We start from the raw sequence: 17,858 nt of genomic DNA on the forward strand, positions 1-17,858 counted from the left end.
TAAATTACTATTGCGTCAAAGAGAGTTTGTTAAAAAAAAAAATTTAAAAAGTATTTTGCACGCCAATTTGATCTTTTATTGGATGAACTTTTATTGGATTTTTTATTGGGTTAGGGTCCTGACTCACAGAGGTTTGTGACAAAAGCCCAATAATATTGTTGGTCATGCCGTGGAATAAAAAAGCACATTCAGCAATGCTTTGAAGAGCTATTTTCATAACCATATTCACTTCCACAGAGACCCGTGCAGAATGCTACATATCATCACAACGTCTTTGAATGCATCTTCACAATGCCTTATATTTGTACTTTACTTCATTTAGCCATTTTCATGATTGAAAATTCTTCATTTAGGCCAAAAACACGTCACATTTGCTTCAATATGCATATTTTTTTGCCTGCCAATAGAACGTATTCAATCATAAAACAGTACGATGTATTGATTAACATATTGCAGAAAACCAGTGATAGAGTAAAGCCACCAAATTGGAAGCGAACTCGAAGTGGCGATGGACGACTGACGCTATGTGAAATAGGATGTGAGACTGTGGCTGAGCAATGATGCCATGGACTTTTCATCCAATCAGATTGTGCGGCCATAAGAATTGTTGAGGAGCTGGAATACCGCAAACGGAGCTCCTTAACGGCACGGATGTGTATTCATGCCTCGGTGGGTGCTGCTGTTTTGGTTAGCCACATGGATTTCCAATGGGATCGCTGGATGGAAAAAATGAATTTGGGAACGCACCCAGCAGGTGATTGAGACACGGCGTCTATGAGAGTGTTTTTTATGGAAATAGATATCCTTGTTTGGGGTTTGTTGACTTGTTGGTGCCCAAAAAAGCTACTGGATTTCTAGACTTGCACTCCACCTCGACACTCATCCATGCCTCAGTGCGTGTCCACATCCCTTGGGGGGGGGGCGTGAGGGAGGGTGTGACAGTGGCGGTGAGCAAGAAGGGGAAAGATTTCACGCTTGACCTTCCCCTTCGCTTGCTTTGTGCGCCCGTCACTCCCGCCTTGAGTCTCTTGACCTACTTGGTCATCTCGGAGCAAGCCACTTAGAATACCTACATGTCGGCCAGCAGCATCGCTCCCCCTCCCTCCCTCCCTCCATCCCTCCATCCACATCTGTCTGCCACATCTGTCTGTACCCCCGCTCCTCCGACACAGCGGCCTCCATCTGCAAAAAAACAGGGAGATAAGAGATTTAATCCCCCTGCGATGATTGTTGCTTTTTATTGAATTCTGGGACATCCACTGCCAGGGCTCTGCAATCCTTCTGTTTATTTTTGTTTTAATCCAAATCTCCCGAGATGGGCCGTGTGTTTTTGCATCTGCAGAGGACTGCAGCACACACACACACACACACACACACACACACACACACACACTTATATAACAAGCAGTTCCTTTGGAAAAACAAAGCAGGGCGGATGTCATTAGAGCAGGGGTGGCCAAACGTTTCCACCAAGTGGCCACATACAGTAAAAATGGAAGGACATGTTAGTATTCCTCACCTTTGGTCTACTAAAGGCACTAAAAGAGGGGTGTCCAAAGAGCGGCCCGGGGGCCATCTGTGGCTCGTGGCTGTTTTTTTATTCTAAAAATATAATTGAACTACAAAACTACATTTATTTCATTAGGTATGTTCCAATTTTTAGCGTAACTAACACATCACGTGAAGCCACCTTTCAAATGGTGATTAATCGTGATGAATTCATTTGAAAACTGTGATTAATTTGATTAAAATGTTTAATCTTTTGACAGCTCTTATAAGTGTACCATTGAAACATCATTCTAAAGTTTTAATTAGGGCTGTCAATCGATTAAAATAATAAATATCGCATTTTGTCCATAGCGTTATTAATCAATTAATCTTTAATTAATCGCAGATAGAAAGACGTTTTTATCGATAAAAAGTGTACCTTTTGAAAGATCATATTAAAGTTTTTAATACTCTATCCAACATGAGACTGGATAATATGTTTGCCTCATGCAAATTTATGTTTATTTGTTTTTTTTAACAGCTCAACACAAAATGGACCTCAATGTATAAAACCAAAGGTAAATGTACAAGTAGACACCGCTAAGGTAAGCTGCCCATCACGAAGTAGAACTGTGAAAACATTCCAAACTATGATGCCATGCCAGTGGACGCTGCGTGTCAATGCTGAAAAGCTGAAGCAAACTGAAATGCTTTGAAAAGGTACGAAAATCCAAATTTAGAATGAATAAAGCAGCCGTTGGGAAGCTGAAGATGAAATATAGAATGAAAGTAAGAAGAGCTCAACTATGGAATTGAACCCACGATCGCTGGGTCAGGAACCAAGTACCATGCACCTGAGCTATGCGACGTTCCCAAACCCACCATTAGCGGGGTAGTAGTAGGGTACACCAAATCATGCTAGTGCGATCTCCCATCATGCTTTGCGGCGCTGCTCTTGAAATAGTTATCATCGATAAGATACAGTAATATTATGTGTTTAATGTTATGTATTTAGCTTTTTGTCATTCCATGCAGATATTCATCGGACGCCATGACTTGCTCATGCCCGTTCATTTTCAGTGGGAAAATTTGTGTTTGCTTTCAGCATTCACACGATAAAGGTTTGCAAAAACACGCCACAACTAAGTGAAATGAAAACAGGGTGTTAGACAACTTACAAAAAATGGAGTGCTGAAGAAGAGTCAGTCGTGTACTGCGCCCACATACGGGACTGTACTGTAGAGCGGTCATGCTGTGGCTTAGGCTTCACTTCCAAACACTCTTTTACACACACGCACTTTAGCACACTGTTCTTCAACAGCGTGGAAGTATGACACCACATGCGCGCTTTATTCTGTGCTCTTTGACAAACACAACAGTTCAAGCACAAATACTAATAAATAATAACGCAAATAAATTCCCTCACCAGCCTCATTGACAGGTGTGTTCGTGTCGCTCACTTCCGCCCTCGTCCCCAAACACTAAGGTGACACAAGCCCTCCAAATAGCTGTCTTCGGCTATGCCTGCCGCTAACTGGCAGCTCGTAACCCAAGTTTTAGCTCGCAGCCGAGAGACGCAGTGAACTTCCGTTGGCTCGCTATTAACGCGTTAACATTGACAGCCCTGCTTTCTTACCTTTTACAGCTTTGAGCAGTTGACTTGTTCTCACACGTGTGTGACCGTTAGCAATGGTCACATGTGACTTCATCGTCGATCAATTTAATGCATTTTTTACAAACAGAAATTAAATACAAATTAAAAACCTGTCTTCAAACGTTGCCTGTGCAGCTAACAGAGGCTGCATTTATTTATTTATTATTTCAGTTATTGCTCGGAGTCTTTGGAGCACCTAGAAAAGCACTTCATAAACGTTACGTATTATTATTATTACTACTGCTGCCACGATTATTAGAGGTGGATTTTAGACATCCTATTACATACGCCGATGAGGGGCATTGTGAAGACGGTTTTGGATATGGCTATTATTATTATTATTATTATTATTAGAAAAATGACATGTATACAACTACTAGCCAGGCGTGCGTATTACAGTTGAAGGGTTTATGTGAGCGAGGGTTGTTCTGACGACATTGTCACCCCCAGATGGTTGTTTTGTATCCTAAATCATCAAGTGTTTCGCTTGTGATGAGGATTCCATTCCTCTTTGTCATCCTCCCCCAAGAAAAGGAGGATGACGGGGTGAAGGAGACACTTAAGGCCTCAGCGGCGGAGACATTTTCTACCCAGACGAGCGCAAACAATGATGTGCATGTGGGAGAGGAAGAGGAAGAGCTCGTTGGTGTGTTTGGTAAACAGCGTGGAAGGCGAAAGCGAGAAGGCAGGAGGAACTTGAGTAGTTCAGGAGGAGTTTGGAATACAGGAAGTAGCACAAAAGGGAGAGGACACCTCAGCTGCATCACTCTGAAGCAGGGGTGTCCAAAGTGCAGCACGGGGACTGGTCCGCAGTACATTCTTAGAATGTAATTTAACAAGAAAAATGTAAAATAAAAATAAAAAATAGCAAAAATGGAAAAAGTATTGCAGTATTTTTACAAGAATAAAAGCAAAATATTAAGAGGAAAACGTTGTATTCTAAGGAGAAAAAGTTGTAATGTTATGAGAATATGTTGAAATCTGAGGTGAGGTGATGAGGTGATGTTTTTTTAAGTTGTAGTCTTATGAGAAACAACAAATAAAGTTGTAATTTTTGGAAAATTAGGTTGCGGAAAAAGTTGAGAATTAAGTCAAAATATGATAGCAATAAAGTCATAATTACAAGAAGAAAGTTGAAATGGTTGCAAAATAATCATTTTAAACACCAGCTCAACGTTTATGACAATAAAGTCCAAATATTAAAAGACAAAAAGTCATATTCTAACTAGAGAAACGTCACAATTTAACGACAATAGCGTCGTAATATCAGGAACAATAACATCCTTTTTGTGGCATAAAGTTGAAATATTAAATATTATTAGTCCTAATATTACGAGAAGAAAATTTATAAAGATTATTTGAGAAGTAAGTTGAAATATTTGGGAAAAAAAAACTGCGAAAATTGGGGAAAAAAAGACAAGGCCGAAGCTGATAATAATAATAATACACTTTGTCACAAGGCCGAGATGCAGTATTTTCTTGAAATATACATGCAGTATATATGACTTTTTAGCATATCTACATGTTTAGAAAAGTGGAAAAAGACACCCCTTCTTCAGGAAGGATCCCCAACCAGTCGGCCACAAAACCGTTCACACATCAATTGATGAACCTTCTTCATTTAATTTGATTACTCTTGTAAAGAACTACCGTACGTCAAATTACATGTTGTTGTATATCCACTTTGGAAGTAAAATGCCTTCTTTTACTTCATAAAAATATTATACAATTCATTGATTTTGTTTTGCTGACGTCAGCACCTAACTACGTTACGGTCACGTGACCTCTTTCACCGGGGGCAATGACGACAATGGGGAGACGAGAAAGCAAAAGGCAACCCAAATTATGACAGCAGCTTCTTCAAAATGGCGTTGCTGCTTCCAGGCACGCTCATTGTGGATCAAAGTTAAAAGGAACTATCCAGAGACGCTGTTGTGCTGCTTGTGCTCGGGTGTACAGTCCTCAAACTGACGCCATTCCAACCGTGCTGGACTTGGCTGCATGTCGCCCTCCCTCACCTGGCCCCCCCCCACTCACACTGAGCGTGTGCTGTCCCTGACTTTGTAGGGATTTCCATAATTATTTGCAAGAGGAGCAATCCCGTTAATTAAATGTAGTCACTGGTGCCTGGGTTCTGACTTTTGGATGTGTTAGGAATGGAATATGTTCCACTCTGTTTTGGTTAGCACTGCAACATATTTGCGCTTGCTCACCGCAGACACATGAGACGCGATTACAAGGCCTTTCACTTGGAACAAGCACACCCTGTTCTTAGTTGTCTTGCTTGTACACACACAGCTCCATGATGAGTCACCTCCTGTTTCATGCGAGTCACTCGGCCACCTGGCCAACACCGGCTGAAGCCAGATCAGACCAATACACCAACAAACAGTTCACGGGAAGTTTCCCAACCTTTGCGACCACCTCGACAGAAGGCATATGAGGAAGAGCAATTCAGTTTCACTTCAGGCCGTCCACATGGAAACCTACAACCTCTGGAAGAAGAAAGAATGAATGCACCGTCTTCAGTCGGGTGCTTGGGCACGGATCAGTGTGTCACTTGCCCAACATGCCGTGCTTCAGGTACACTTTCATACGCAAAAGCAAAGCACTGTCAGTCAATATATGCTACATTATCTGAACAAAAATTGTTATTCATGTCAAATCTAATAATATATCATTAATAATGAAGTTGTTTAATTTCCAGAATATGCCAAGGGCTGATTAAAAAAAAGGAGCTATGGGTCGTAAGCGGCCCCCAGGCCACACGGTGCCCCCTAAATCCTGCTAAGCTCGTGTTGGAGTGTCACTTGATCTTGAGGTTCCAATGGTTCAAACCTAAAGATGACAAAAGTCTTCATTCCTCGTTGACCCAACTTTTCCCACCCCTGACCCCCATGTTTCATTTGAGGCCTAATAACGCTGCTAATTAAAGGCTCTCTGTTATTTTTTCCCCCTTGTAAAGAAAAAAAGGCTTCTCTGTGCTTGAGAGTGCTAATAAAACAAACTGGAAGGGGTCATTTCTTTATTTGGATGTGTGGGAGAAGCAGGAGGAGCTTTTAGGTTCAGAGAGCGGCTAAAAGAAACAGAGGTCAGCAGAGACAAAGGAGCCTGAGACCCCCGGGGTCAAGCTGCCTGGTGTCCGCAGTCAGAGGGGCCGCCAATGGCCCTTGCTTGTATAATCGCCTCGCTATGTTTTGTCCGCGAGTAAAACCTGGAATATATCACGGCTCCGCTGACACATGAACAATAGATCACGATTTGTGTGAGTGCGCGCCGACTCTTTGCAATCCCTTTTCAGGCAGCGGGTACATCTGGAAGAGGCCAGATTAACCCCGCGTTTACTGGCCCCGCCTTTACTGGCCCCGTGCACAGCCAACCCTTTTGACCCGAATTGAAGCCCGCACAAAATCGCATATGGGTTAATATCGGCCTGAAAGAGGGAGACTCGGAGAATTCATCCACTTACGAGGACAATGACACCACAGATACAAAGGTGGACGACTTGTTAGGGCCGAACAACAACGTGACCTTTTTTCATGTAACATGTAAGGTCATAAAAGTCATTTTTTAATAGTTGCACTTTGTGGCGGTACATCGTACTGACAGCTCATTGTCATACTTTTCCCCTTCGCGGTAGCTAAAAGGTTAACGTCGTTCAGTATCGCGCATTGCGGGTCTACGCGATGACAATCTCCAACCAATATTTGCTTCTCAACAAAGTCAAAAACCGTGAAAACTGAGGACCTTGATATCGTGTACGGCTTAAAATGTGGATGAGTTGTCCATGAGTTGCCAGGTGTAGCAGGCAGGCATGATTACAGTGGTGAGATTTGTCACTCTAAAGTACACAAAAAGGCCTGAGATGAGAAATGTAGTTTAACAGCTGGGGTGGCGTCACTGAGTTGATGGCATCTCATCATGACTCAACTGGCTGGCACAGACGATTGTCTTCTTTGCGTATGATAACGAACTGTGGTTGCGTGAAAAGCTAAAGTTTTGTGTAAGATGGCATTTGAGGACCTGCAATATGTCAGGCAAGTTTCCTCCTATTATAAACTCACTTGTGTTAGGAATGGAATATTTTGCCACTTGATTCTGGATGGGTACTGCTACATGTATGTGACTTTTCACTTGGAACAAAAGACACCCTGTTCTTTTTTATGAACCTCTCACACACCTCATCTCTGCTATTCGAAGATGATGTGGTCCTGACGGCCTCATCGCGCTGTCACCTTCACCGTTTACTGTGCTGGTTTACATCCTGGACGCCTCCCGGGTGAGGTGTTCCTGGCATGCCCAGTCGGGAGAAGGCCCCAGGGCTGACCTAGGACACACTGGAGGAATTATGTCTCACAGCTGACCTGGAAACGCCTTGTTGTCCTCCTGGTGGAACTGGAAGAGGTGGCCGGAGACCGGGAAGTCTGTTCTTCCCTGTCAAGCAGAAAAAAATGGATGGATGGCAAAACAAGAGTTTAGCGGGCTGTTGGTCCACTCTGTAGAGGTGCAGTGATGCGGAAAAGGCTTGGAGGTATGGCCGGACATCTTGCTTGATGGCCACCACTGACCACGAGACAAACTTTATCAACTGTGTGATCAACTCTCCTTTCAGTTTCCGAGTGCCGCCCGGTCTTCGCGGCCTGAGAGCAGCTGCACAGAACGTTCCACAGCCAGCCGTACGCTCGCTGTCACTCAGCTCCCTCCAAATATTCTAAATGCGGCTGCCGGAATAACTCACAACCTCATGACTATAAACATCAGGTAGGATGTAATACCCGGCGGGGGGGGGGAGAACATGATATGCTGATATGATAACAGCTTTGGGCTGTGCAGGAGATATAAACACCAGCATATAAGGTATCGACAGCTCCGGGGGGTTTAAGTGGATGTTATCTGCCTTGAGACTAAAGACAGCGTTTCAAAAAAAGTCATGAGTCAGCCGCTTAAGGATTATGTGCGGAGTTGTTAAAAATGTCAAATAAAGGCCCCTTTCCTGAGGCAAAGGGCCACAAGTGAGCAAAGTGGGTCATAGCCTGCACACAAAAATGATGAGAATGACAGCACGTTTCTTTTTGGGAAGGGGAGGGGGGTGTTAGGATAGGTTCACAGTAGTGTGCAGGATGGGGGGGGGGGTAAATAGGTTGGTCAAAAAGCAAACTGAGGGAGTTTGGAGTCTTATCTGCAACCCATCTGTCTTGACATGTAGGCTCCTCTGGTTAGTGTCCTCCAGGGGAAGCAGAGCGGGGGTAGGGGGCTGCACGGCTTTGTGGCTTCATGCGTGTCACGGCTTACGGCAAAAGTTCTTGGCCTGTGCACTCTGGCCCCAAGACCAGGATGAAACACAAAGATTGGAGAAGATACAACTCCCATGACTTGACCGTGGTGATCATGAGATGGGCCTGCAAAAACAGGCTTCAAGGAAAACGCCGTCACGCATAAGTGGACGTTACTCTCTTTGGAGCCCAAATGTCAGCTGACTTGTCACAAACCTGGTCAAGAGGTGACTCATTTAGGAAAAGCACATCCTAATCGGGGGTGTCCGATGACCCTGCTAATTCAGGAAGAAAAACACCAACACCAACATCAACAGAGCCTCTCTGAAGATAGATGGACGGACGGACAGACGGACGGATGGATGGATGGACGGATGGATGGATGGATGGATGGATGGATGGACGGACGGACGGGCGGACGGATGGGTTTCCAGCAAGGCCAAGAAACAAAGGAGTGGCTCAAGAATGAACACATTAAGATAGAGTGACAAAGGCCTAAAAAAAATGTGTGGAGGAAGCTGAAACTTTGCGTTGTCAATTGGTCCGTCAGGATTCTGAGAGTATCCGTAAGGAGGAGTGGACCGAAGTCCCTGTGCGCAACCCTGGTGACCAACTAGAAGAACAGGGTCTCTGGCAGCTTTCAACAGGTCAAATTTAAGACTTTTTGGGACCATAATGAAGACAATTTAAGACCCCTTTCATATCAGACGGCAGTGGCTCAGGAGGTAGAGCAGAAACCGGAAGGTTGGCGGTTCGATCCTCGCTCCCTCCACCCAGTCACTGCTGTTGTGTCCCTGGGCAAGACACTTCACCCCCCTGGCCTCCAGTGCTGCCCACACTGGTGTATGAATGTGGAGAGGTCGGAGAGGCCGTAAGCGTAGAATGGCTGCCATGTTTCCATCAGACTACCCCAGGTCAGCTGTAGATACGGATATATAGATACTGTATATATTGATATATAGATATATAAAACGTACCACCCCCAGTGTGTGACTGAGGAGTGAATGAATAATGGGTTCACTTCGCTATGAAGCGCTTTGGTTACCATGCAGTATATAAAATCTAATCCATTATATCCATCCCGGCAATAAAGTACAACAAAGGTTTTATTTCATCCAAATGAACTCAGGGGAAAGGTTGGAACCCCGTACAGTGGAACCTTGTTTTTCTGGGCCATGAATTCTTTCCACAGTGGTCCGACAAGAACAAAGCCAGCAGCCATCCCTCCATCTTCTTACGCTTATCCGAGGTCGGGTCGCAGGGCAGCAGCTCCTCCCGGCGGATCCTGAAGTGTTCCCAGGCCAGTTGAGAGACATAGTCTCTCCAACAAGTCCCGGGTCTTCCCCGAGGCCTGCAGGTTGGACGTGCCCTCAACACCTCCCCAGGGGGTCCAGCTCATATCTCTGCAAATGAAAGGAATTTGAAAGAGCAAACAATAACGCTCTTCTACGTAAATAATATGGCGAGGGGGTACACAGTAAGCTTATAGAAGATAAGATGATAAACCGAGCTAACATTTCTCAAAATTTTGCGAAAAATCTTGACAAAAACTGAATCATACAAAAACTTTGCCGCAGAAAAAACAAGGTTTGACTAATGAAAAGTCATCCTTGTGGTTGGTGGAAGTCAGAGTACTTTTTCCAAGTAATCCCCAAAATCTTAAATTACTTTTCCGACCCAACAGCTCCAAATTCTTCTAAGAAAAAAAATTGCCACACGATGATTTGTCTGCGTTTTACCAGATCTATTTCTATTCTATTCTATAGATCTATTCTATTTATAGTCAAATCGAAAAGCGGAAATTGAGAGCTTACGTGGATGCTAACCTGCTAACGTGCGTGGCTTTACAGGCGCGTAGGGCACACCTGGGAGCGTAATGAAGACCCGATGTGGTCCAGAGGTTACTTCTGCCTATAAAATCAAACTCTACCCCCTTTTCACCCTTCCTGGGGGCCCCGGCTGGTGCTCATCAAACGAGGTAACGTCCTGTCATGTGACACCCCCCCATCCCCAAATCTCTCAGCAACCCACCTGTGTGGACTTTTCTCTTAATCCCTCACGAGCAAAGCCCCCCCACCTCCTCCTCTCTTGTGTTGGTGCTTTGAATACTTAGACTAGTGAGTGTAACTAATTCTCCCACACAAGGATATTGTCTTTTCTCCATCTCTGCTTTTGTCCTTCGCTTTCAAGCCGCCTATTCACTCATTTCATTAGTCGGAGGCGTGGGCTTAGAGAGCTCGTATGGATGGGAGGTGGGGGGATCTTTTCCAATTAAAATGCCTTAATAGCCTATTAGCATCCATCTTTAACAGCTGAAAACGGCTCTGAAAGTGGTGTTAATATGTGGCATGGAAGCAAAGTGAAATGTGTTTAACAGGCTGCCCTGCACATGCTGCTCTGCACATGCTGCACGCATCTTGGAAGCCTGCTCCCCTGGGACAGCCGGACCATCCTTTCCCAGACACCCATTTGTCGTACACAGCCCAGCTCCCCCCGCCGATAAATGACCCCGCAACCAGCGAGGGGTCAGCTGTACTCGGAGCTAACCCCCCTACACACACACACACACACACACACACACACACACCATGGTCCTGCAGGTCCGCAGCATTGGCGTAAATCAGTGACTGCTCATTGCGGGAACCCTGACCCGCCTGAGGTCCCAGCCCAGCCTGGCACCATCTGGCCCGTAGCTCTGACGCAGAGCCAGCACTGGCAAGGTGGGTTCCCAGCGACCCGCTGCACCCGGCAGGACGAGCGGAGCCGACCCGAGCCCGCACATAGATCCATCAACACTAGGAGACGTGGCATGTGTGTTTACGAGTGTGAGACTTCTATGCTGTGTGTATTTAAACCAACTGGACGACATATACTCTTACTTCATTGAAATAGTACATAAATACAACATGTGAATTAATACGACTGACAAAAACGGATACATTTGGTTAAACTAAATATGCAATAAAAAAACTGGTGCAAAACGCAATATTAGTGATAATAATAATAATAATAATAATAATAATAACAACAATAGTGCTATAATAGACACACTTATCCAGTATTTGGCAATGTTTTTAAAATATTAAGTCCACAAAAGTGCTGTTGTCATGTAAACAAACTAGGGATATTCCGATCAGCCAGCCACCAATCAGTAAATATTAAAGAAAGACGTTTTCTTTTTAAAGTTGTAATATGAAAGACAATGAAAAACAAATTTGTAATTGTTCGAAAATTAGGTTGGGGAAAAAGTTTTGACAAAATATTATGGGAATTAAGTCAATTTTGACAACAAAATTAGTTGGAAAATTAAAAAAAAACAGCATAAATTAAAAAAAAACAGCTCTAGTTTTATGAGAATAAAGTCAAAATATCCAAAGTTGTATTCTTTGTAATTTTATGAGAATAAACTCGTATTATTATGAGGAAGAATGTCATTTCAGTAGCAAAGAGTTGAAATATTAACAAAAATATATATATTTTTAAGTCATAATATTATGGGAAACAAATCAAACTAAAAGTTGTCGGTTTGGGAAAATTAGGTTGGAGAAAAAGATAGAATATTATGGGAATAAATCAAAATATTAGGACAATAAAATCATTGTATTATGGGAAGAAAATGTACAAAAATTACATAAGAAGGAAGTTGAACTATTTAGAATAAAAATAAAACAGCAAAAATTGGGAGAAAAAAGCAAAGGTCAAAGTTCATTCTAATAGGCTTTTTCACCGAGAGTATATCACAAAGCTGAGATGTGTTTTTTTTCCTTGAATTCTATATAACTTCTGAGGGTTCCAAATATCAGTGTGGCCCTTCCTGCATCCTTCAGTTTTCCAGCATGTGGCCCTCACTGGAAAAGCTTTGGACACCCCAGCTAGAGAATATAAGAGGTTTAGCTTTTAAAGTGAAACTTTAAAGAAAGATGTTCTCATTGACTGAGATGCACCTTTATGTACATGTTGGGCTTTTTACGTCACTGTGGCATCAATGGAAATGTCCACTTTTGGAACATTAACAGCACCGCCTTTTCTACTAAACAGAAAGTAGTCTGTTCGCTAACAAACACACCAACAGTACAACTCTCCGCAATTTGGCCTTGGCAGAGGCCTATGCTCTACCACGGGGTTTTCCAACTTTTTCTACCAAGGGCCACATACTGAAAAATCAGGAGCAGCCCCCGGGCTTCACCTTGGACACCCCCGCTCTACGGCGTCACATTGCAGATATACGCGGTCTGTGTATGTAGCGTAGCTAGAATGGCAAATCCAATAGTAGCATCCTCCTCAACATATGCTACGTCCACACCGGTCAAGGGCCCCTTTTCCACCACAGGAACCTTTTCAGGAACTTTCCGTTTCATTTTAACCCAAAATGACCCGGGTAAAAAAAGTTCTCCAAGCAGTGGGAAAAGTTATAAAGGGACTTTTTAAATAGTTGCTGGAACTATTGGGGCAGAATGCTGACTGGTGGAACAAGCCCACTCATTTGCGCACTTTTACGAGCTTCATGTCAACATGCCAAGCTGCGGGGAGTGGACGGACTCCTTTTGAACGTATTTACAGAATATATGCAGCAGTCCTTTCAGGGGATCAGATCTGGTGGCTGCCAAGATTGGGTCTCTGCTTTTTGCAGATGATGCGGCCCTGCTGGCTTCATCGGGCCGTGATCTTCAACTCTCACTGGCCGAGTCAGCACATACAAGTCCGAGTCCATGGTTCTCGCCCGGAAAAGGGTGGCGTGCCTTCTCCGGGTCGGGGATGAGATCCTGCCCTGAGTGGAGGAGTTTAAGTACCTTGGGGTCTTGTTCACGAGTGAGGGAATGAGAGATCGACGAGGGATGCAGTGATGCTGATTCTGCATCGGTCCGTTGTGCTGAAGAGGGAGCTGAGCTGAAAGGCAAAGCTCTCAATTTAGTGGTCGAGCTCCGTTCCTATCCTCACCTGTGGTCACTTTGGGTAGTGACCAGAAGGACAAGATGGGGACCCAAGAAGCCAACACGAGTTTTCTCCGCAGGGTGGCTGGGCTCGCCGTTAGAGATAAGGTGAGAAGCACTGTCATCACTGAGAAACTCGCAGGAGAACCGCTGCTCCTCCACATTGAGAGGAGCAAGATGAGGTGGCTTTGGCATCTGGCCAGGATGCCTCCCGGACACCTCCCTGGGGAGGTGTTCAGGGCACGTCCGACCGGTAGGAGGCCTCAGGGAAGACCCGGTGCACTTTGAAGACACTATGTCTCTCAACTGGTCTGGGGGTGTCGGGATTCCCCGGGAGGAGCTGGGCGAGTCGCCGGGGAGAGGGAAGTCTGGGCTTCCCTGCTTAGGCTGGCTGCTGCCCCGCGGCCCGACCGTGTACAAGTGGAAGAAGATGGATGGATAGATGGACTTTGAGGCATCTGTGGGCGAACAGGCAACAAGATGGCGGCTCTAAATGTAGGATACACGCCAGAAACAACCGGTAATTGGTGAAGAGCTGAGGGGAAGCTTATAAGAAGATAAGATACAATCGCAGTCTGATTTGAATAAATGACCATAAACTTTGACCACATAGGAACCCTATTACTACCAGGAAGTAAATGTTTCCGGACTTTTGGTGGAAAAGGGGCTAAGAGTGTCGCCGACACTCACAAACATCTGGTCATCACCTGAAGGTTAGCAACCATCTTCTTTTTTCAGCAGCGCCTAATTGCATAACTGCAGGCTACTTCTGCATGACAACGCCAAAGACACTTAATTGTCCTTTTGGGCAGTCAAGGCTTTCAAATTACACGTCTTCGGAGACTGTCACTGCGGGGAGGTAAGAAAGTAAAAGTATGTGAAGAATCACGTGTCATTTGTTAAAATTCCAGCCCCAGATCACAGCGACCCGGCTGACCCAGGTATTTGGCCCAGAGTGATGTGCTCCTCCCGACATGTAAAACAGGACAAGTCCCTGCACTCCACCTCATCACCTCCATCTTAACAGCACCTGGACTTGTGATGCATAAATCTCCCACATGAGAAAGTCTCCTGCAGTCAGCTTACTGCCTCTCTGCTAGCGCTCCTCTCAGCCCTTTGGGCCTGCTTGGCGCTGACAGCCCAGTCGGCTTCAAAGCGGCCGTGTCGCTGCTTTTCCCCCTTAAACTCACCACACCAGTTGTCGACTACCTCAGTGGAGCCTTTTGTGACGCCTGACAGCGGGGATGATTGTCGAGGACGACACGGAAGCACCTCGTGGTGACCTTCCACGCCAGGCCTTCTTTTATGATGAGCATTTTTGGTTTGGAGGGAAGCTTCTGGACTGCTGCTGCAGCATTTCATCTGCACAAACATCCTTGGATATATTTGTGTAGATGATAAAACGTTTCATAAACACACTCCCACCCGCCACTCATGATGTGTTCTCACACTCGCGGTGACTTTTGGCCATCATTTGGGTTGAGGGAAGGACAAGAAGACCTTCAGAGTGACACACACAACCCTGGAGACTAAAATAGCCGCCCACCCATCAACCCACACACACAGCCCGCACAGAATCTAGTTCTGAGAAGAAGAGCAGCACATTTTGTCCTCCACAATCAACAGTACACGAAGACGACATAAAATATATCACTAATTCATCTATAATAAATAATAATATACATTATCACAACCGGCGACCCAGCCTTGGCCAAGCTGAAGATGGATTATCATAATGTATATTTCTAATAATATTTTCCCAAATAATCATATTTTGTATTTTTGTATTCCCCCCCCAAAATCTTAAATTTAAGACTTGACTTGCAATGCAAAAATGTACCTCATATTTTAAGGGCCGTACAAGTAAGCGTTTTTGCGCAATTAAGTAAAAGCTTAAAATAAAAAATACCAATATATGTCTTACATTTATTTATACAATACAAAATAATCTACCATTCATTAGTTTGATGACAAAACGCAATTGAAAAAAGGCTGGACAACTGTTTCAACCGTAATAATGAAGACGTCAACAATTTGACTGCTTCCCTATGACTTATGTGCTTACTGCCCCCATGTGGCCAGACAGTGGCACTACCACTAAGCACAGCCGGCACGTAGAATAGTGCACTTGGTCACTGCAATAAATGAATACATAAAACACAGTATTGTCGTCTTTGTAGAGGTAGAAATTGTGTTGTATATTTAAGACAAGTATGTAAAAACACACACACGCTGCTAATTGTGTGTTTATCATTTTATTAGAATGTCAAAATGCCACAAACAGGTTCCACTTGGCCTATCTTTAAGTTCAAAATATACATGAGAAAATGGGAGCGAGAAGTCCAAGAGCAAGCGCATGATGTCCAACAGGAAGCGTCCTCGTCAACGACCAGCCTTCAGTTTGTCCTCCATAGTGTGGTCTCCCCGGGACCCCCCTAAGCATGGAGGGCTCTTCGCCAGGGCCGGGTCGCTCCCCCACTGCTCCGGCGTCTTAGCCTGAATGGCCAACGCGTGAACGCAACCATTCAGCTCTGCCTTTAATGCCTCGTTGACCAGACGGTGGCGCTGTAGCAGAGCTACACCCTCAAACCGCGAGCTGACCACCAAGACGCGGAAATGGGATTCGGAGCCGGGGGGCACAGCATGCATGTGGCTTTCGTTGTGCACCTCCAGGTGGGCCGGCTGGAAGGCATCTGTCAGTTTGGCCCTGATGGCCCCCTCCACGGGACGCTGGGGGTCCATGCGGGCTGTGAGATGAGACAGAGGACGGGGGAAGGACAGAACGGAGGAGATGGGACGAGCGCAGCGGAGGATGGCGGGAAGCATCAGATGAAGTGGGGAGACCAATTGGAGGGGCCAAATGTGGGCAGATATCAAGGATTCGCTGCAAATTAAGATTCCTGTTTGGAAATATAATGCTATAAATTGTGTGTGTGTACAATACATACAATATACATATTCACACACACACACACACACACACACACACACACGGCTGGCATTATGTTACAAGAATAAAGTTGTATTATGAGGAAAAGGAACTTTAATATGTATCTATGCTACATATACTAATTGTAATATCACACAAGTAAAAAAGAAAAATAGTTATAATTTGCGTACTTTTAAGTCATAATATTACAGCAATAAATATGGCAATTTTGCTAGATTAAATGGTCCACTTTTGGAAGAACAATCTTCATGTGAAAATATTACAAATTCCACATCCAAGAAATTGCACCTTTTTCCTCGTAATTTTACTACTTTGTTTCTTTCCAGTGTCCCCATAATACTCTTTCATAATAAGGCAATACACTGTTACATCATTTATTGTCGACAACGTTTGCTGGCCGACGCAACGTCAATGATGAATAGCTCTAACTTTATTGCATAAATATCGTCTTGCAAATCTGACTAGGCGCATTTGAGACCAAAACAAATAAAAAGCTATCCAAACGCAACAAAAAAAAAACCCGAAAGAAACTATGCAAAAAGCATGGAGTCCCAAACTATTTATTATGCTAGCTAACCAGTCGCTTGTTTGGCCAGCAATAGATGCTAGCTTACGCGTAAACATTGGCTATTTTTGTTTAATGTTAACAAAAGACATGATATTGCGGCACTCCAGCGATCTGTTATGCATTAACGACACCATATTTGCATCGAAAGACTGCAATAAGAAGTATCATTAACGGCTAAATTACAGATACAAATAAAGCATCTCACCTTGCTGTTAGCGTTTGGCTCGGTCGCTTCCGTGACGTCAACCGCGCGCCGGAAGTGCTGCTTAACGCTGTGTCCGGAGTTTTGGGGGATATTGTTTTTAGTTTTTATTTGTTTTACTATTTATGTAATAGTTTCTTGTTGCGTGTACATGAACAACAATTTACACAAATAATATAATTTAGAAAGCAAGGAGAAGACAAAAAGATGCTCGTTTCATCGTAAGTTTTATTTTTTTGTGTTCTTTCATTGTGATCCTAAAGGGTTGATTGCGCCACAAGTGCAAATCCGGTTGAAAAGAGAAAGAAAGAAAATATCACACACCTTTTTGAACAGAAAGTCGCACTTTGGGCTAATTCAGCTGATTCTCCGCTATAATTTAACATTGATGTACAGTATTTACTTAATTTATTCCATCCTCTTTTTTTATATAAAATACACAAAATCAAAAGACAACATACAGAATTTACACATCTTGTTGTTTTTCTTGAATATTTAATGATTCCACACACAGTTTCTATGCTTACAATGGACTACACATTCTACAGCACGGTACACTGACAAAATGTGAGCAATTCTACATTGAATTAATGACAATGCAATTATTGACAGAAGCCTCAAGACTTTTTAGATGTTATCCGTTTAGAGGACAAGGCCATCTTATTGTATTTATCATATCCTTCAAAAAAAGCCTCAAAGGAAAACAAGAAAACACCCAACAACTTATTGCTTTGTTAGCGTTTTTGCTTTTGTGAATGACAGATGCCACGACAACCGGTGAATTGTACAAAA

The 17,858-nt window shown here is 43.9% G+C and overlaps 1 protein-coding gene across 1 annotated transcript; it reads right to left on the reverse strand.

Moving 5' to 3' along the window:
- Positions 1-15,595: 15,595 nt before the first annotated feature.
- Positions 15,596-17,158, reverse strand: bola1 (bolA family member 1). Its single transcript, XM_054781037.1, has 2 exons — positions 17,070-17,158; positions 15,596-16,246 (listed from the first exon to the last, which is right to left on the reverse strand). Exon 2 carries the CDS (start codon positions 16,170-16,172, stop codon positions 15,729-15,731), a length of 444 nt encoding a protein of 147 aa, XP_054637012.1. The 5' UTR covers positions 16,173-16,246; positions 17,070-17,158; the 3' UTR covers positions 15,596-15,728.
- Between the last annotated feature and the right edge of the window lie 700 nt (positions 17,159-17,858).

Source organism: Dunckerocampus dactyliophorus, chromosome 7 (genome assembly GCF_027744805.1).
Source record: "Dunckerocampus dactyliophorus isolate RoL2022-P2 chromosome 7, RoL_Ddac_1.1, whole genome shotgun sequence".
Classification (NCBI taxonomy): domain Eukaryota; kingdom Metazoa; phylum Chordata; class Actinopteri; order Syngnathiformes; family Syngnathidae; genus Dunckerocampus; species Dunckerocampus dactyliophorus.

Coding starts and splice junctions, on each gene's coding strand:
- bola1 (XM_054781037.1), bottom strand. CDS start 16,172: ATGCTTCCCGCCATCCTCCGCTGCGCTCGTCCCATCTCCTCCGTTCTG.